Source organism: Falco rusticolus, chromosome 7 (assembly GCF_015220075.1).
Source record: "Falco rusticolus isolate bFalRus1 chromosome 7, bFalRus1.pri, whole genome shotgun sequence".
Classification (NCBI taxonomy): domain Eukaryota; kingdom Metazoa; phylum Chordata; class Aves; order Falconiformes; family Falconidae; genus Falco; species Falco rusticolus.
This window is the reverse complement of record NC_051193.1, coordinates 35,640,437-35,656,343: the sequence shown is the minus strand read 5'-3', so window position 1 is coordinate 35,656,343 and position 15,907 is coordinate 35,640,437. Positions and strand designations below refer to the sequence as shown.

At 35.9% G+C, this 15,907-nt stretch overlaps 1 protein-coding gene across 6 annotated transcripts in view; it reads right to left on the bottom strand.

Moving 5' to 3' along the window:
* The window catches only part of PPP1R13B (protein phosphatase 1 regulatory subunit 13B), a 68,991-nt gene that overhangs the window by 30,801 nt on the left and 22,283 nt on the right, over nt 1–15,907 (bottom strand). For 5 of the 6 annotated variants that reach the window (XM_037394975.1, XM_037394974.1, XM_037394973.1 and 2 more), the window contains exons 2-4: nt 14,278–14,425; nt 7,234–7,353; nt 5,705–5,772 (exon numbers count right to left, since the gene is read on the bottom strand). In XM_037394975.1, the coding sequence (XP_037250872.1) occupies nt 5,705–5,772; nt 7,234–7,353; nt 14,278–14,425 (336 nt within the window). Of the gene's footprint in view, nt 1–3,711; nt 5,656–5,704; nt 5,773–7,233; nt 7,354–14,277; nt 14,426–15,907 lie in introns of those variants that run through there. The other variant, XM_037394978.1, reaches the window with a different exon arrangement.

The following is a 15,907-nucleotide window of genomic DNA, read 5'->3' as shown; positions in this document are numbered from 1 at the left end:
GTTATAAACTAATGCTATCATAACTAAAATTGTAACAGGAAAATTACCACAGAATAAGCCTGATGAAACTTATAAAATTATTTTCATCAAATGTAAGCATCTAGTGTTTGTCCATATGGATTGAAATCTATTTGAGATTGCACAGGACATGTCAAAACACTGTTGATGACATTCCAAGTCCAAAACGGATGCGATTCTGCCTAAAAAGTTTAGAAGAGGCCTCAGAGTAAGGTACAAGGTCAGGACTATCTGAATTCGCTACAGTTTCATAGAAGTTCTTTCTATGAGATCATATAGTTAGTCTTGTAGAGACGTTACCCTACATAGCTGTCCTTTACTGAGGTGTGAAGAGACTGGGATTTCTAGTCCAGCAAGAATTCAAAAGGTATTTGTATGCATGAAAATTAGCTTTAGACTGTAATTTTATTTTTTTTTTTTTACTTCCAAATTTAATTTTTTTTCCCTTAAGTCCTTTAGTTGGATTAGCTTTTCTATTTTTTGAAGAGCAGGATACTGCCAGCTGTCTGGAAAACGCTTCAGACAGACTTAAAGAACTGTATCAGTCTGAGGGGAATCCAAACTCTTATTAAGCTGACCCAGGGCTTGAACTAGATATCTGACAGTGCAGAAGGCTGCTCTAGGGGCAGCAAGGCTCCCCTCTCTGTTAGTGAAAAATAATTTTAGGAATGTATGTCTTAGATGAGGGAACTCCTTTGACTGTAAAAGTAGTAGATACAATCATTTTTGTCTTCTTAACAAAAGCAACAGAGAAAGTTGCAGCAGAAAATGAGGAAAACTTGGATCTGATTTAATTACCAGTTTTTTTACATGGTCAAAATATACCAGGAAGCCTACAAGAAAATTTCTTGGGGGGGGGAATTCTCTGCAAACTGTTTGAATTCCTTGCGCCTAAATTTCTTTTTATCATCTTTTAATGGAATTTGCTCAGACTTTGCTATGAGCCCCCTGAAAGAACCTAGATTTCCAAGACTGACATAGTTATTTGTTAATTTTAAACAAGTTTGATTAAGACCTGTCTTATGTGAATGGCAGCCTCTTCCAAGTACATTGTTAAATGTTACAAACAGAAAGTACTTAATGCTTACAAGCTTATATTAAATTGAATTTGCAGCTGAGGTTTGAAGAACAACTATTCCAGACTAAGCTCTTTATCCTTCAACATTTCAAATGAGAAACTTCAACCAAGCCCATATAATGTATTTCTCATCTCTTGAGGTTAAAACTTCTTTTAAAAAAATGGTTTGCTTTTTTCCTTACAATTAGATTGTCATATGTTTGCCTGACAGGCTAAGGAAACCATGAAGTATTTTTACCTGTGCAAGTATACTTGTAAAAACCCTCAATCAGCCATCTCTGAAACTTCTTTATCAGATGCTTTTTAGAACACATTTTAAAATATTTAACTGTCATAAGTGTAATAAATGACAAAATGTATAATAGATGTTTAATGCTTTTTTATCTGGTCACACTTGTATGGATCAAATCATTAGAACTAATGAACATACAATTCCACTCAAGGATTTTGGCATCACATGTAAATCTATCTAAACTCTTAAGTCTAGAATTTGATAAGCCATACCACAGGAACTTGAAAGCACTGTAGCTGTACTACTGTCACGATGGAATAGGATAGAGAGACTGACTGCATCACGTGGCTTCTGCTCTCTGTCAGCAACCATAGGCTCTTGTAAGTTAAATTAGTACTATTAAAAACTGCTTTCCATCTATTTCTAGACATTTTAACCTACTTGTTAATGGAATTTCCCTGAGCAATTCCCCCAGCATGAAAGAGTCTCTTGATGCTAAAACAGTTAGACTACCAGTATAAAAATCTTGCTAAAAGCCTGATTTGAGCCACTTAAACTGAAATAGTGAACTTCAGTTCTGTTATCTAATTGGCATAAAATTTTAATTCGCAATTTTATGTACTGGTCACAGCTTCAAGACTAATAAGATTTACAGCAGTGTGATTCTCCAGTTTGGGATGACGGGGAAGTTTTCTTCCTCTGGATAAGTTTCTTTTAATAAAGCTAACACAGATTTCACAGCGAGAGATAAAAATCAGGTTCCACTTTGTATTTCTTGACAACAGCTTCAGTCACTACCCATCAAGAAAAAAGCTTATTGATATCAGTCTCTCTGATTTTACTACTAGAAATAACAAGAAGAGAAAATGGTATAGGCGACCACAACCTCATTTTATTCTCTCCAAGTAAATTCCCAATTAGAAAAATAATTCAAACAAAGCAACTACAGCAAACGACTATCATCTTTGTATACAGACTTTTCATTACACTAATTACTTCTACTCAGCCCAACACACTTTAATTCCATCATGTTCCAGCACCCCATCCTTTTTCCCTCCAGAACTGCATCTGCTTTCTTGTTTTCTCATCTCCAAGAAACTTCTCGGTTATCCGATTACCTTCTCATACGGACAACTGTCATCATTCGGTCAGTCCTCTTTCTGGGACTTCCTTTAAGCACACCTCGGATCCACTTTTCCTGTTGATGACTGGTTGCTGCACCACGACGGGTGGCTCCCCAGTCCCTCCCTGTCCTGGCTACCACTGACCCCCAGTGGTTACAACTATAGTTGCTCTAACTCACTGTTCCCAGACCACTGCAGCCGCTATGGAATGACGGTTGGATCATGCTAGGACATACGGGAGCAAACAAGACCCAGCATCGTATGACCACTGTTTCACGGCCACCGATCACAGAATCGAAGAAATTATTCTTCGATTATTAGGTACAAAGGAGCTTCTGGAAGTCAGCCGGTTCAATAACCCTTGCTCAGAGCAGTTTAGACTGCTCAGGACTTGATTCAGCTAGACAGACATTGTACACGCTCCGGACAGTCTGTTCCGATGTCTATTACTCTCACCGAGAAAACATTTTCCCCGATATTTAATTAGAATTTCTCTTGTTACAACTTGTGTTCAAGTCCAGCTGGCTCAGTAACACATGCAAAAGAAAGGAGGAGGAGGAAAAGGCAGCTATTATCAGAGAAGAGAATCCCTCTTGACACGCTGTCCAATCTCCTTGGCAAAAGGAAATCTTCAGTTATGTAAGTCTTATCTCCACATATCTATACCTTTGGGTACCGGCGGAAACAGATGAGGCCCTGATTACAGCATAATTCCACTTCTAAGAAGGAAAGTTGTAAACAACAGCAAACCCCAAAAGGTTACCTCAGCAGTGAGACAAGTTGTCAATTTACAAAACCTCACATAGTTTTTTCCTTTAGACTTTGTTATGCAGAATGCAAAGTTCTCAGATGAGCACTTGCAGGTAAGTATTCTTTTTACAACAATGCATGTTTCACTGTTTGAAGACACCCAGCCTATTCTATTTTTAACATTAAATCTTTATTTGGAAAATAATCCAATGAAGTTTAAGCATTTATATACTGTGATTTCAAGCTAACAATTATTTAATAATTGCTAATCAAGCACATATAGTTTCAAAGAGCAAAAAATCCTACTGCATATGACAAAATGCCAATTAATAGAATTAACCAAATTGAATTCCAGACAGATTGCCCATCATTTTTTCCAAGACTATTGATTCAAACATTAAAGCAAACACTCAAAATTTTATATGCACATCACACTTTCAACTCTATCCCGGTATTAAGTAAAAAGCAATTATTTCATCATTAAAGCAATACACATAATAAAGATATACCTGAATGCAGAGTATTTGGTAAGATTTGAGCAGTCTTCAGTGTTCCATTGGTTTGTATTGACTTTAGGGCTAGTCTAACATTCAGCATGCCAGTAACAATGAATAAGCCTAATGCATTACGTAAGTGTAAGCTGATTAAATCCTTGATCCTGAAGCCACCTCTTTTTCCCCCTCCCCCATTGATTTGAAACTTGGCACAATTAAAAAAAATCTTAGTTTTATACACATTCAAAACCTAATTTGTACCATTTTTCGCATAAACCCCACCACAATTTACATTAATATAACCCCTTCAGGTTTTAGTCTTTCTTGTATTTTACCAGGTTTAGGAAATTATTGAACGTCCATTTAAAAGTGATCAGTTCCCTAACAAATTTTAATTTTGTGGCTAAATTTTTTTTTTTTTCATATATACTGAACGGCACAAAGGTAGCAGTGTTATTCAAGTTATCAGGTCTGAGTTCACCTGTAAAAATTAACAGCAAATTTAAAGTACAATGCCACACTATCATAAACTTCAGTGCTGCTAAGTGAGATTGTAAGGCATACTGCACATGCCAGTCCTAATTTCCAAAGATATTAGTTTCTCAAATGAAGTATACGTGCTACGACCTACATGGAAGAATAGATCAGGAGCAGTCATGAAAGAGTTACGTTCCCCTAGCACATTATAGCACTATGATCTCACTACATTGTCAGTATGACAATGGAAGCAGGATAAATGGATCCTGCAGCAGAGGATATGTTAGTGTTCTCTACAGAAAAGGAACTTAGAAAGCAATACATGATTAACTGTTTTGAATAGGGCAAAAAAATTCCTTCCACTAGGCCCACATGCCATACACAAAACAAGCTGCTAAGAGCTGCAAACTGATTGAACGACTTTGTTGCTCTGTATGTGTGAATTTTAGATGCCAATTATCAGGCAATATACAAGCACAGCGCTGTTTAATCTCCACAATTATTTTTAACATTTTAGTTCCATTTTTCTTCAAGACATCTCAGCTTGAAAAACCTGATTTGTTTGCTTTTGAACCTTTTCTTAAGCACTACTTTACCCTGAGAAAGAGCCCTATGCACATTTGGAAATTGACAGTGCTTCACAGAGACAATACAACTATGAGTTGGTGAGCTCAGATCTTTTTCCTGAAATTTAAAAATGTTTAAAAATAGTCAGCTATAGCTACAGTGCCCCAGTCAAGGCAGCAGAATGACCCTGAGCAAAGGAGAACAGCATATGCTCTGTAGACTCTTCATTAGTATTGAGGATGAGAAGACAGAGAAGAAAGTAAAGTGAGTTCCAGCTCAGTAGAAGGTTTTTAAGCCATGGTAATTTTTAAAGTAATGCACTACATTTTACTTGTAAAAGAGAGAATGTTCAAGCCAGGACTCACTGAATGCCACCAAACAGGTTGCCTATGCTATGTAATATGCATTTTAAATTAGAAACCTAGTAATATTTTAGTCAAAGAAAAAAAAAAAAAGGCATAGAAATTAACTAAGTGTGTAAAAACCAGTATAAATATGTGGCTCTGAGGGGGTATGCAACCCCTTCTACCATCTGAAAACATCCCAATCCATGGATATATTCTCATATTTTAACACATGAGGCTATGTTGTGAATCAATACCAGTGAGATAAATCAAACAAGGAAAGATGTCTGGAGGCAATACTAGTATGAAACAATAATGTAGCTGGTTTTTGCTCCACACAGGATGAGTAAGACAGAGGAAGACAGATTAAAAAATGCAGCAATTAATAAGACTCCAGCGGCTTCCCACATCACGTAAGTGTATTTCTAGACAGAAAATTTAGTTTCATTAATGAAAAAGCCACATTCTCCCATTCACTTTATAATAAAACAATCTAAACAGAACAAGGTCTATACATTTTCCACCAGTTCCCACCATACCAGAGCCTGAACAAAAAGAATTTCAAAAACATCAAATATTTGAGTGGAATTGATCCAAAACCTTTAGGATTTATTACATACCCCATTCTCTGTACGTTTCTCCACAGGTATATTTATGCCATTTCTTTGATTTTGGGCTTGACGTCCACCTAAAAGTAAAGCAAGTGTAAAGTTCAGTTTTCAACACAAATTGTTTTCACTCTTGAATCTGTCCTTTCCAGAATTTTTTGTATAAAGTTTTTGCCTATAAATCTTTATTCTGCTAGTCCCAACCCCTTCTTACTAGGTTATTCTTTGTAGGCAGTGGAGTCAGCAGAAATAAAGCATTTACTTCACAGACATCATCTGTTCAAAGTACAGCCATGCAGCTGTCATGACAAAGATGTCATGAAAGGGAATGTAGCGAGTGTGACTACTAACGTTTCATACTTCTATGTCTACAACAAGCAGTACCTTCAGTTGAATTAATTATAAATTAATACAGTAGAGGAACCTTTTCTAATACCTTACAAACAACTTTAATTTACGAATTGATCCATAGGTCAACGATTAATTAAAAAGCCTTGCACACATGGTTCAGATGCATGTATGTGAAACTCTGTGGCTTCAGGTGTATCTTAAATTTCTTCGCATACTTTAAGTTTGTATTGCCCAAAGGATGACCAAGTATTTTACAAAGTACCTAATTAGTACAAAAATAACATGACATAGGATTTGATACTTCTGGCATGCAAAGCACCCAGGAGTTACTTAGAAATACTAAAGGAAACTCCAGCTCTAAGCAATAAGGACTCAGCCAAGACTTGAAATCCGGTTGTTGGAAGTAGTCAGATTAGTTGAATGAGTAAGGATAACCTGAGCATGCAATTACACATCTCACTGATAGAACTTTCATATATACTTCATAGCTGTCAGACTGTGTAAAGGATAACACACAGCCTCAAAAACCTTCTCATAAATTAAGTATAGCCTATACTAGTTAGATCAGAAAACTGAAGTGCTCCTTGTTTTTCATTCCAGTCTTAAGAAAACCCCACTTCATACAGAACTGTTTTACATAAATACTTTTGTTGTAGATCCAAGCAGACCAGCAATTTTTCAAAGTGCAAATTATCACCACCATCAAATATATCTACGTGAAGTACTGAGAAAGTAAAGACACGGAAACCTCTACCATTGATGTCGGTAAAATAGATTTTAGTCTAAAGGAGGTAAAGAAGTTTACTGATTTTTTTCTATGGGGCAACTGAAAGAACAGGAAGTCAAAAAGCATATTCCCACCCACTCAAAATGTACGGACTTTCTCTCAACAAGAAAAAACAATGCATTAAGCCTCTAATACCCACCAACATGTTTGGATCAGTATTAAGCAGAACAGAAACTGATCTTACTACAAAAATATTACTCTGACTGGTAGAAATTGTTTTAGAGAAGGAAATTTGAGAATATGAATAAATGTGCCCCTGAGGAAGGTTCAAAATCGCTTTGGTATAAGGAAGTTGTACTACACATATCGGCTGAAATGCACTGAAAGAACTGATGATCGAACTCACTTCAGAAAATACTCTAAATATGTTTAGGTAACAAGGCTACAGGGTAAGTGTACTTACTCTGTTCATTACTTTCAGCTGGTGACTCCTCATGACGAAGGAAGAATTTCACCTCTTCCCTGCGGGGACCCCATTTCTGTAGGTGGTCATACATCATGTGATCAAAGGGTATGGGCCGCTCTGAAAGTACAAGATCAAAAAACTTATCACAACTATTTCAAATTAAGCTAAGTTTTATAGAATTCTCACTAAGAACCAGAATGTCCTTTTTGGTAGCAATTCCATCTATCTGGTATATTTTGTCTTAGGCAATGTCAAAGAAATGGGCTCCAACAGACAATAGTTGCACTGTATTAAAAGCTAGCCTGTTAGTGTAACATAGCTCACTGCTTAACAGCAGTACCTAACCAGTTTGCAAAACTATACAAAAAATATCAGCGCTTAGAAACCCTAACTTAGGAATTCTTCATCACAACCTTTTTCACCATGCTGATCTTTGCACTTTTGCTCCCCATCACCACCGGATGGGTATTTCGTTCATTATTCAAATGACCGTTCAACATGAACCTCCAGTTTTCCACTCAGACTAAAAGCCTTATCACTACACTGACATTACGTCTCCTAAGAACTTGAGCAGGTGCTCCCACTCCAGTACACTACGCCAGACAACATCCAGTGTATGTGGAATTTCTGTCAAATCTTTGAACAAATAAAGGCTAAGTTCTATGCAGCAGTCAGTCTCTGTTTTTCCCCAAAGAAATGTAAAACATTCTCATAGTGTAGCTATTTCTTCCAAATTTATCAAATATATTACTAAGAGGGTGCCCACTATATATTTAGTATTTTAAAATGAAAATACATTTCAAAAGAAAAGTTTTCAGTTTCCCTAATTATACTTTTATTTTTTATTTGTAATTTGTTTTCATTAAGGTAAGAAAATCTTCCTTTTAAGATCTAATACTAAGCATGTTATTAGAAGATGTCTTCAAATCAGAATAAAATTATACTAGAAGAGATTTAATTAGCTTTCCTACATGCAGCACCATGTCAAACCAATATTACTACAGAATATCAGGCTTAGATGGAAACCAGAAAGCATAGTTTGTGTTCTTCATTGTTAGAAGCAAAACGCTCTCTTCCCCTAAAAACCCAAACCACAGTATCTCCTACCAGGCAAAGCACTGCTAACAATTTGTTATCCATTTCATACTTTACCCATTTGACATAAGAATACAAAATGATTCAAAGATATAACACATATCTTGGGGAAAGCCTGGGAAAAACACAAATACACATTTTTATACTGCAATTTAACTGAATTTATATTTATTATGAACTATATAAATGTATACATCTCTTGATAATCTTGGGATACTCATTTGTGTTATTTAAAGAACAATACATTTTCATACTTGATTCACAATTGATTTAATACAATGAAGTGTCTTGTCAAAATCTGACATGTCAAATATGTATAGTGATTAACACAGTTTAGCCACAGTTAGATCTCGCTGCTTTCAACAGGGAAGGGTCGTTTCAAGCACAAGCTCATTACATTCATCAACTGACTGGTTACCTGTCTTCCTAAGCCCCTCAACAAAACAAAAAAAAAAAATCACAACACCTGGATTTTAAAATATAGATGCTTTTATTTTCTTTTTATTGTTCCTCACACAAGTAGACTCCAAGAAACAATGTCAACAGTGTTTATGCACACAAGAATAAGGTCAGTGGCTTATTACAATTTAGTTCTTGAAAGGGAATTTGAAAAACATGATTTTCAGGTTTTTCAACTCCTAAAGTAAAGTAGGATTTCAGATGCTTTGAAGAATATCTACTAAAATTGCAGCATGAGTCTTCTAAAGATCACAAAGTGTAAAAATATTTAAATGGTTTAGTTCAGAGAATTTAGGACACAGAAGGATCTTTAGGAATTCTCCCAAACAGGAAAACTACTACGTAAACCTAGCAAGAACTGAAGCATGATAAGAAGGTACCAAGAAACTGGATGTCTGAACAGGGTTGTGATAATTTTGGAATGGTGAGGAGTGGCTGCAGCATCACTCTTGGTTAAGCTGGTGTCCCATTAAAAGTAAGGCCATGATCCTAACAGCTATTCAAAATGAATGTTTCATTTACATAACGTAACTTGAAGAATCAAAGCTAGTATTTTTCAGACATGACCAAGAGAAATGGGAAAGACATTTTGTACTACTTTTGCAATTCTTCCACAAAAAGAATTCAGGATACATTGCCTTAAATTAAACAGAAAACAGGTTAAAGTAATAACAGCAATATCATCATCACTGAAATGAATTTAAAAAAATAATGAAAAAGCACTAATTGTTCTGTGCAACTTGGCTACATGAAACAGATTCAGATAAGAAAGGGGAAGAAGAAATGGACATTAACACTTGACACAAGACATGATGAGAATTAAAGTTGCCATTCCTCCCTTCAGTTTAAATCCTTTAAATATAGAAAAAATGCAGGAATAAAGCATGTTCTTATATTTGTTGTAACTTAGGACAGCACAAAGAGTTATTTTTCTGGAAATACCTGTTCTCTAACAATCAAAATCAAACAAAAAACCTGCAGTTAAACTTTACCAGTTGTTACAGCTTCAGACATAGTCAGTCATTGTTTTCACAATACTATTTCAAACTTTAATTTTTTAAACTTTAAATAGAAGAGAATGAAGAAAAAGTGAAATAGGAGAATGGGTGTAGAGTAATAATATACAGGTTGGATCCCTGTAACAACACAGTAAAAAAAATATCTAGAGAACGTTTGTTTTCATTAATAACTAAGTTATAAACCATGATATATGCATATCTCATAATTATTTGCAAAAACTGATTTAGATTTTAAGTTGGATGAAAATTCTGAAGACATTTAAGGTAGACTCCTTTCCTTTTAAGTAAAAGTTTTGAGGATGGCTTTTTAAATACTTTGAAGTGACTGAAACACCCTCAAAGACCAAAACACAGATAGTGCATCAATAAAGAGAATTGCAAAAATCTTTCTGCTGGAACTATATATTCACTATTTAAAACAAATTAACTGTCAGACTTCAGAATTTGGTTTTATCCTGATTACAAATATCCTGCTGTTTGTAACAAACACATTTAAGCCTGTATTCTCGTTTCATGTATAGCAAAGTAATGATTATCTCCATAGTGGGGGAGTTCACTGCAACGTTTTCCCCCCCCCTCACGGTTGCAGAAGTACACTTGTAGTAAACAACTGTTTCTTCCATAGTCACTTGCCCCTGTTACCACTAAATTCAGGAAGACCAACATTAATTGCTGAAGGGCGTTCCAGATGTAAATGAAGTGAATAATTGAGTACTGGGGACATTTAAAGGTTTAAATCCATCCTCTCTTGAAACAAAACTACATGTTCCTGGCATCATACCTGTCTTTCGATCTCCTTGCCAATTGCTATTTGCAATAGCTGAGGAATAAGGAAGAATATTCTGTAGGGTTTTTTTTCCTGTTATAGCATGAGAAATCCATGCAAAAAAAGGAAGCTTCAAACTGACAAAGCAATAGGTAGTACAAAATGTACTGATGTATCAGGCACTAATGTTTTTCAACTTTTTCAACTATTACTCATTTCAAGAAACTGGAAAGAAGGAAAAGGAACGAAACACAAAAATCAAATGTGAATAAAACAAATGCTTATGCCACGCAGCTCTGAAGAATCAGTTTATTAACTCTTAATACAAACAATACTTTAAACTATTTTACAAGTCTTGTGAAGCTCCTCAACCATTTCTTTGCCACACAAAAGCAAAGAGAGAAAAGCTAACATACTAAACAAGTAAGTTTTCCAGCAGCTAAGCAATTGTAATCCTACTCTGAACTCTAGAAATCTTACATAATTTTTTGAGCCAAACTTGCATGGATTTTAATAACTTTTTCTGAAAGACAAATGGTCTCTGTCACCCTCTAAAATATAAAATTAAGTATTTCTCATTTATTTGTACATGCACATTCAAAAGAGGAAGACTATTAGAGGAGACAACATTTTCTTAGATTGATACAATTCAGAAAATAGACAAGCTTTGGGGCACATAAACTGGGTTTTTGTACCTGATAATAAAACTACAATCTACAAGCCCCATTGCTTAGAATTTGAGTAGACATGTATTACTCAGTTGGGCTACCTAAGAGAGGCTGGGGCTACCTGCAGAACACAGGAGTTAAGCACATTCACAAGAGGAGAGGTATGACAGCTCTCTTAGGGAGAGAGCTGTGATTTGTCATCTGTGCAACATGAAGAGACTTCCAAGAAAACAGACCACGTACAGTGTGTGACAAAACCTAATGTGTTTATTCAACCCATGATTTTCTGTATCAAATTTTGTTTTGAATTTCAATTTCCAAAATGTTCTCTGAAAGAGCTTCTCTTGAAGAGAAAGGCTAAGGGGTCAGAGACAGTGCAATAGAAGAGAAAAAATGCTCTTCCACTGGCACAATATGCAATGAAACTACAACAAATTGCTTCACACTTCCCACTCAGAACCAGGGCTTTAAGTTTTTTGGTTTTCTAACTGTTGCACTTAACTGTTTAGACTCCTGTTTTCGACATCAGATCTCTGCTTCAGGCAAAATTATTTTTCAAAACTTCAGATGAAAGAGTTCAATTTGGCTCGCGAGAGCAGCTGAAGGAAAAAATATTTATGCCCTCTTTAAAAAAAAAAAAATATCACTGTGTTTCGCTGATAAATTTATGTACCCCAGACTTCAGAGCATGAAGGTGAGACCACCAACACATATTTCGTAACAGTATCCTACATTTAAGAACAACAAAGTGCTTGTGCTGAAATTCCTGTCCCAGACACTTAAAACCGGTGCACAGGACATCTTTTTCGCTGACAGTACAGGCCTGTTTGGGAGATCCAGAAACATGTGACTGTCCATCCATCGTGTGCCCCCCCCCTTCTCTCTAGTCTTTTCTGTCCCACACTTTCAATGGAACAGATTTATACTGTTGCCACTTTGGGTATTTAGCAAGTGAATCTAGATTTGTGAAAGCACCTTCACATGATTTTTAAAAGAAACGTGGAGCCACAAGCACATTCTAAGGTTGCACAGACCCATTCAACATGTAGAAGCTTTGGGCAGGATTCTGCTCCTAAACTTAGGTGTCTGTATGTAGGCGTACACTTTCAAAAACTGGGTGAGCTCCAATGCTCAAAATCTAAATCTAACAGATAACAACTAGCTGAAATCAGCAATGTCCGTGTTCCACTCACAGTAATATCTAGATCTCCATTGGCTATAATGGGACAAAAACCACATCAATCACAGGGTAGACACACGAAATGTAGTCTTAGTCTCTCCATCACAACTTCCTGGACAAGTTTTATTTCCCACTTTACAGAAACTTTGAGCTTTAGATATCTAGCACTTTGAGAAATAAGTATTACATCCACAGGCAAAATATTTTCTCAATCTTAGAAGTTATTATAGAAAACATGTGCTTGCACTTGGCAGGGTTGCAAGCTGTGAGTGTGCTAGAAAGATACTGTGGATCACTTTTTCAGTTTCCAGTCACCCTTTGAAGCTAGCTGACAACACTGTCTGCATTTTTTAAGTAGTACACCCTCAAAGTATTGTGAAAGCAAAAGAACAAGTAATACCATATATGTTTCACAGACAAGTGTTTGGAAAATATTGGGAATATTCGAGTGCTGTTAAACACAGTTGCAGACCCATTTTAGAAATTTATGCAATGCACTTGGCATCATAGACTCTCCATAATCTCAGCTACCAATGTGAAAGTTTTAACCCTCTTGTAAGTTTTATCCTTAAAGACAGTTATCTAACTAAGCATAAACAGGATTTGTATTCCTTGGACCGCAGACATGCTTAACCTCTCCCTTCCTCACTCTTGCCTAAACTCTTATGAGTTCCCATTCAGCTAGGAAATGTTTTGAGACACCTTTTCCCTTTACAAAGTCTCAGAACAGTTTAGAAAAGAGGAGGAACAGTTCCCCCAAGAGGAAAATGTTATAGATTGCTAATATTTGTAAGCTCCAAAGGCATCTGAATAACGTCAGATATAATGTAATGCTTTACATTACACCTGTTTGACAAAAAGCCCCGACCAACATAAAACACCTCTATGCAAAACTTAAGAATTCAATATCAAAGCACAACCTCATCAGTCTATACAAAACAGAAGACAAACAGCTTGAACACGGGTGACCTTAGTAACTGAGGGATAAGAACTTGCCTAACCGTTATCCTCACCCATCCACTGATTCTACTCACACCCACACTTTGATATACTATGACCTGGAGGCTTGTACTACACACAATTGCAAGAACTCATCTAGAAACAAAATCTGTAACAGGCTGTTTTGACACACTTCTGAAAAGAACTGCCCGCCTCATTCTGTGAAATAACAATTGCAACACACACTCAATACGGGCACTACTATGTGCCCCAAGGGAGGCTGTCAAATCTTTGAGAGGAAATGTTCATGAAGAAGCTGGAGATATTAAGTCTGGCACAAATCTGTCTGCAGAACATCTGCTATTCATGATAGAGAAGAAAATAAAATCTATACTAATTTTTAAATGTCATGTTCTGTTCACATGTCTAACAGTGAAGAAATAGGATGGGAAAGAACACAGGTGGTGATCTACACCCACTGACCATAACAGAAGATCACAGAGATTCCATATTGTCATTTAAATACCCTCCATCCTATATATGCAGCATAACTATTTGAAATAAATGGTTTCTAAAATAACTAATACCCATCCCATTATTTTTTTCTTCTAAGATGGTGATACAGAATACTTTTCTAATGTAATTTGAAAAACTGAAATACAGAATACTAACATATCTTACACATGCATTTTATCAAATACTCCGTGCTGAGGAAGAAAACAGAGGGGTGAAAAAAAAAAAGTCAAGAATCGTATTAATCTCTACAGATATTGAATTACCATGCTTTGCATCAAAGTTTGCTAGAAAAAATAAAGAAGTACAAATTGAAATCATTAATATTGAAAAGTCAGTCTTATCTTTTTTATAATTAGCACATACATTTAAAATCAAATTTCCACTGAACATTTTACTTACCATTTCCACGCCATACTTCAGCCAGATGGCAGCTTCCTTCTCCAGGCTCTTTGCAGAACTCTACTACATCACGACAGGTTGTTTCTGGTGTAATTGGAACTTCTGTCAGAATCTGTTCATTGTTGCTCAGAAACACAGTTAATATCATCTGAAAGAAAAAAAGAAAAGTAGCAGAATATTTAAAAAATTTTACAAGAATAAGGTTGTGAGTAAGATTTATAATCCCCCTGTAAATGGAAATGTATTCTTATGGTTGGTTACCACTATCCATCAAAGCAGTTTGCAGTTTCTTGTAATTTTGCCAAAGCTTAGTCCTTCGTGTTGAATTTTTCTTGACAGTGCACTGAATTGACAATTTTTTAAAAAGCTTCATTTAGTTCTGTCTGAAAATAAGGCTAGGAGGGAAAGAACAAGTTGTGGCTATGTTGAATGCTTGAAATCATAGCATTTAAATGTTGCAAATAAATACATACTTTGGCAAAGTAACCTGAAGCTTCGCAGCTGAGCGACCCTTGGCATGATCGACATAATTTTTGCACTTTGTCTGAAGACACAATTACACTTGGTTGAACTGTAAGCCTTTGGTTAAATGGCAAGCCTCAGAGTTTAAACATGCTCCCTTCACTCAAAGTTACAACACTGAAAGACTACTTTTTCTCTAGTAAACTGATCCCAGCTATTCCAGTTGGAAAGTAGCTACAAACCAGAAAATAGCTTTTCTTCCCACCCCTACACCTTCTTAGTAACATTCAAGATGACTTGACATCAAGGAAAACAGAAAGAAGAAAGTGGGATGAAATGTATAAAGAAAAAGCCTAGCACTAAGAGCTATTACTAATATGGGTCGATGTAAACTTCTGTTGAAATTGCTTGCTCCACCTTGAATAAATGTGTGCGCAAATACCTGTACCCAGAGATACTCTCATCCTTCTTCATGCTAGCAGATGTAACTTGCTGCAAAGTTAAAACACTCAAAAACTCTGCACATTAATCAGCCTCACCCCCTTGGTGCTTATGTATTATGATATGTTCATTAATAACATGTTCATTTGCTACCTTCACCCCCCATGAAGGGCCTCAGCCTCATGGAGCAGTTTCAATGGATTTGTTCTGTAGGTCCTCATGTAATTTACTGCAAAAGCTGGAAGCACATAGTAAACAGCTGAGGGGCTTGTAAGAAGGAAAAGACAACATTCCACCAAGAAACAAAGTCCTAATGCAACAATGTTGAAGTGATTCTTTTTTTTCCTGAGTGAGACTGGTTCAGGACCAATAAAGGTTGTATTCAAAGACAAGTATTCCTACGCTACACTAAATCCTCTGAAAGATACCTGACCCTAAGCTCCCGCTTAAAATTAAACAGATACTTTTAACCATTCTACTCTGCATATTAATTTCCCATCTGTCATCAAAACACTGTTCTGTAAACCCATAGGGATGGCACAGAGATAACCTGATGTTCAAAAGACAAAGATACCACAATAATAATGTCACTATTATTAATTTGACAAAAACAGTAATTTTATCTGCAAGGAAAGTTCTTTCAGATCTCTCCAGTAAATAAAATGTGGGATCACATACTGAACCACAAAGATTAAATCTAATTATTTAAAAGCTCTTCCTTAAATGA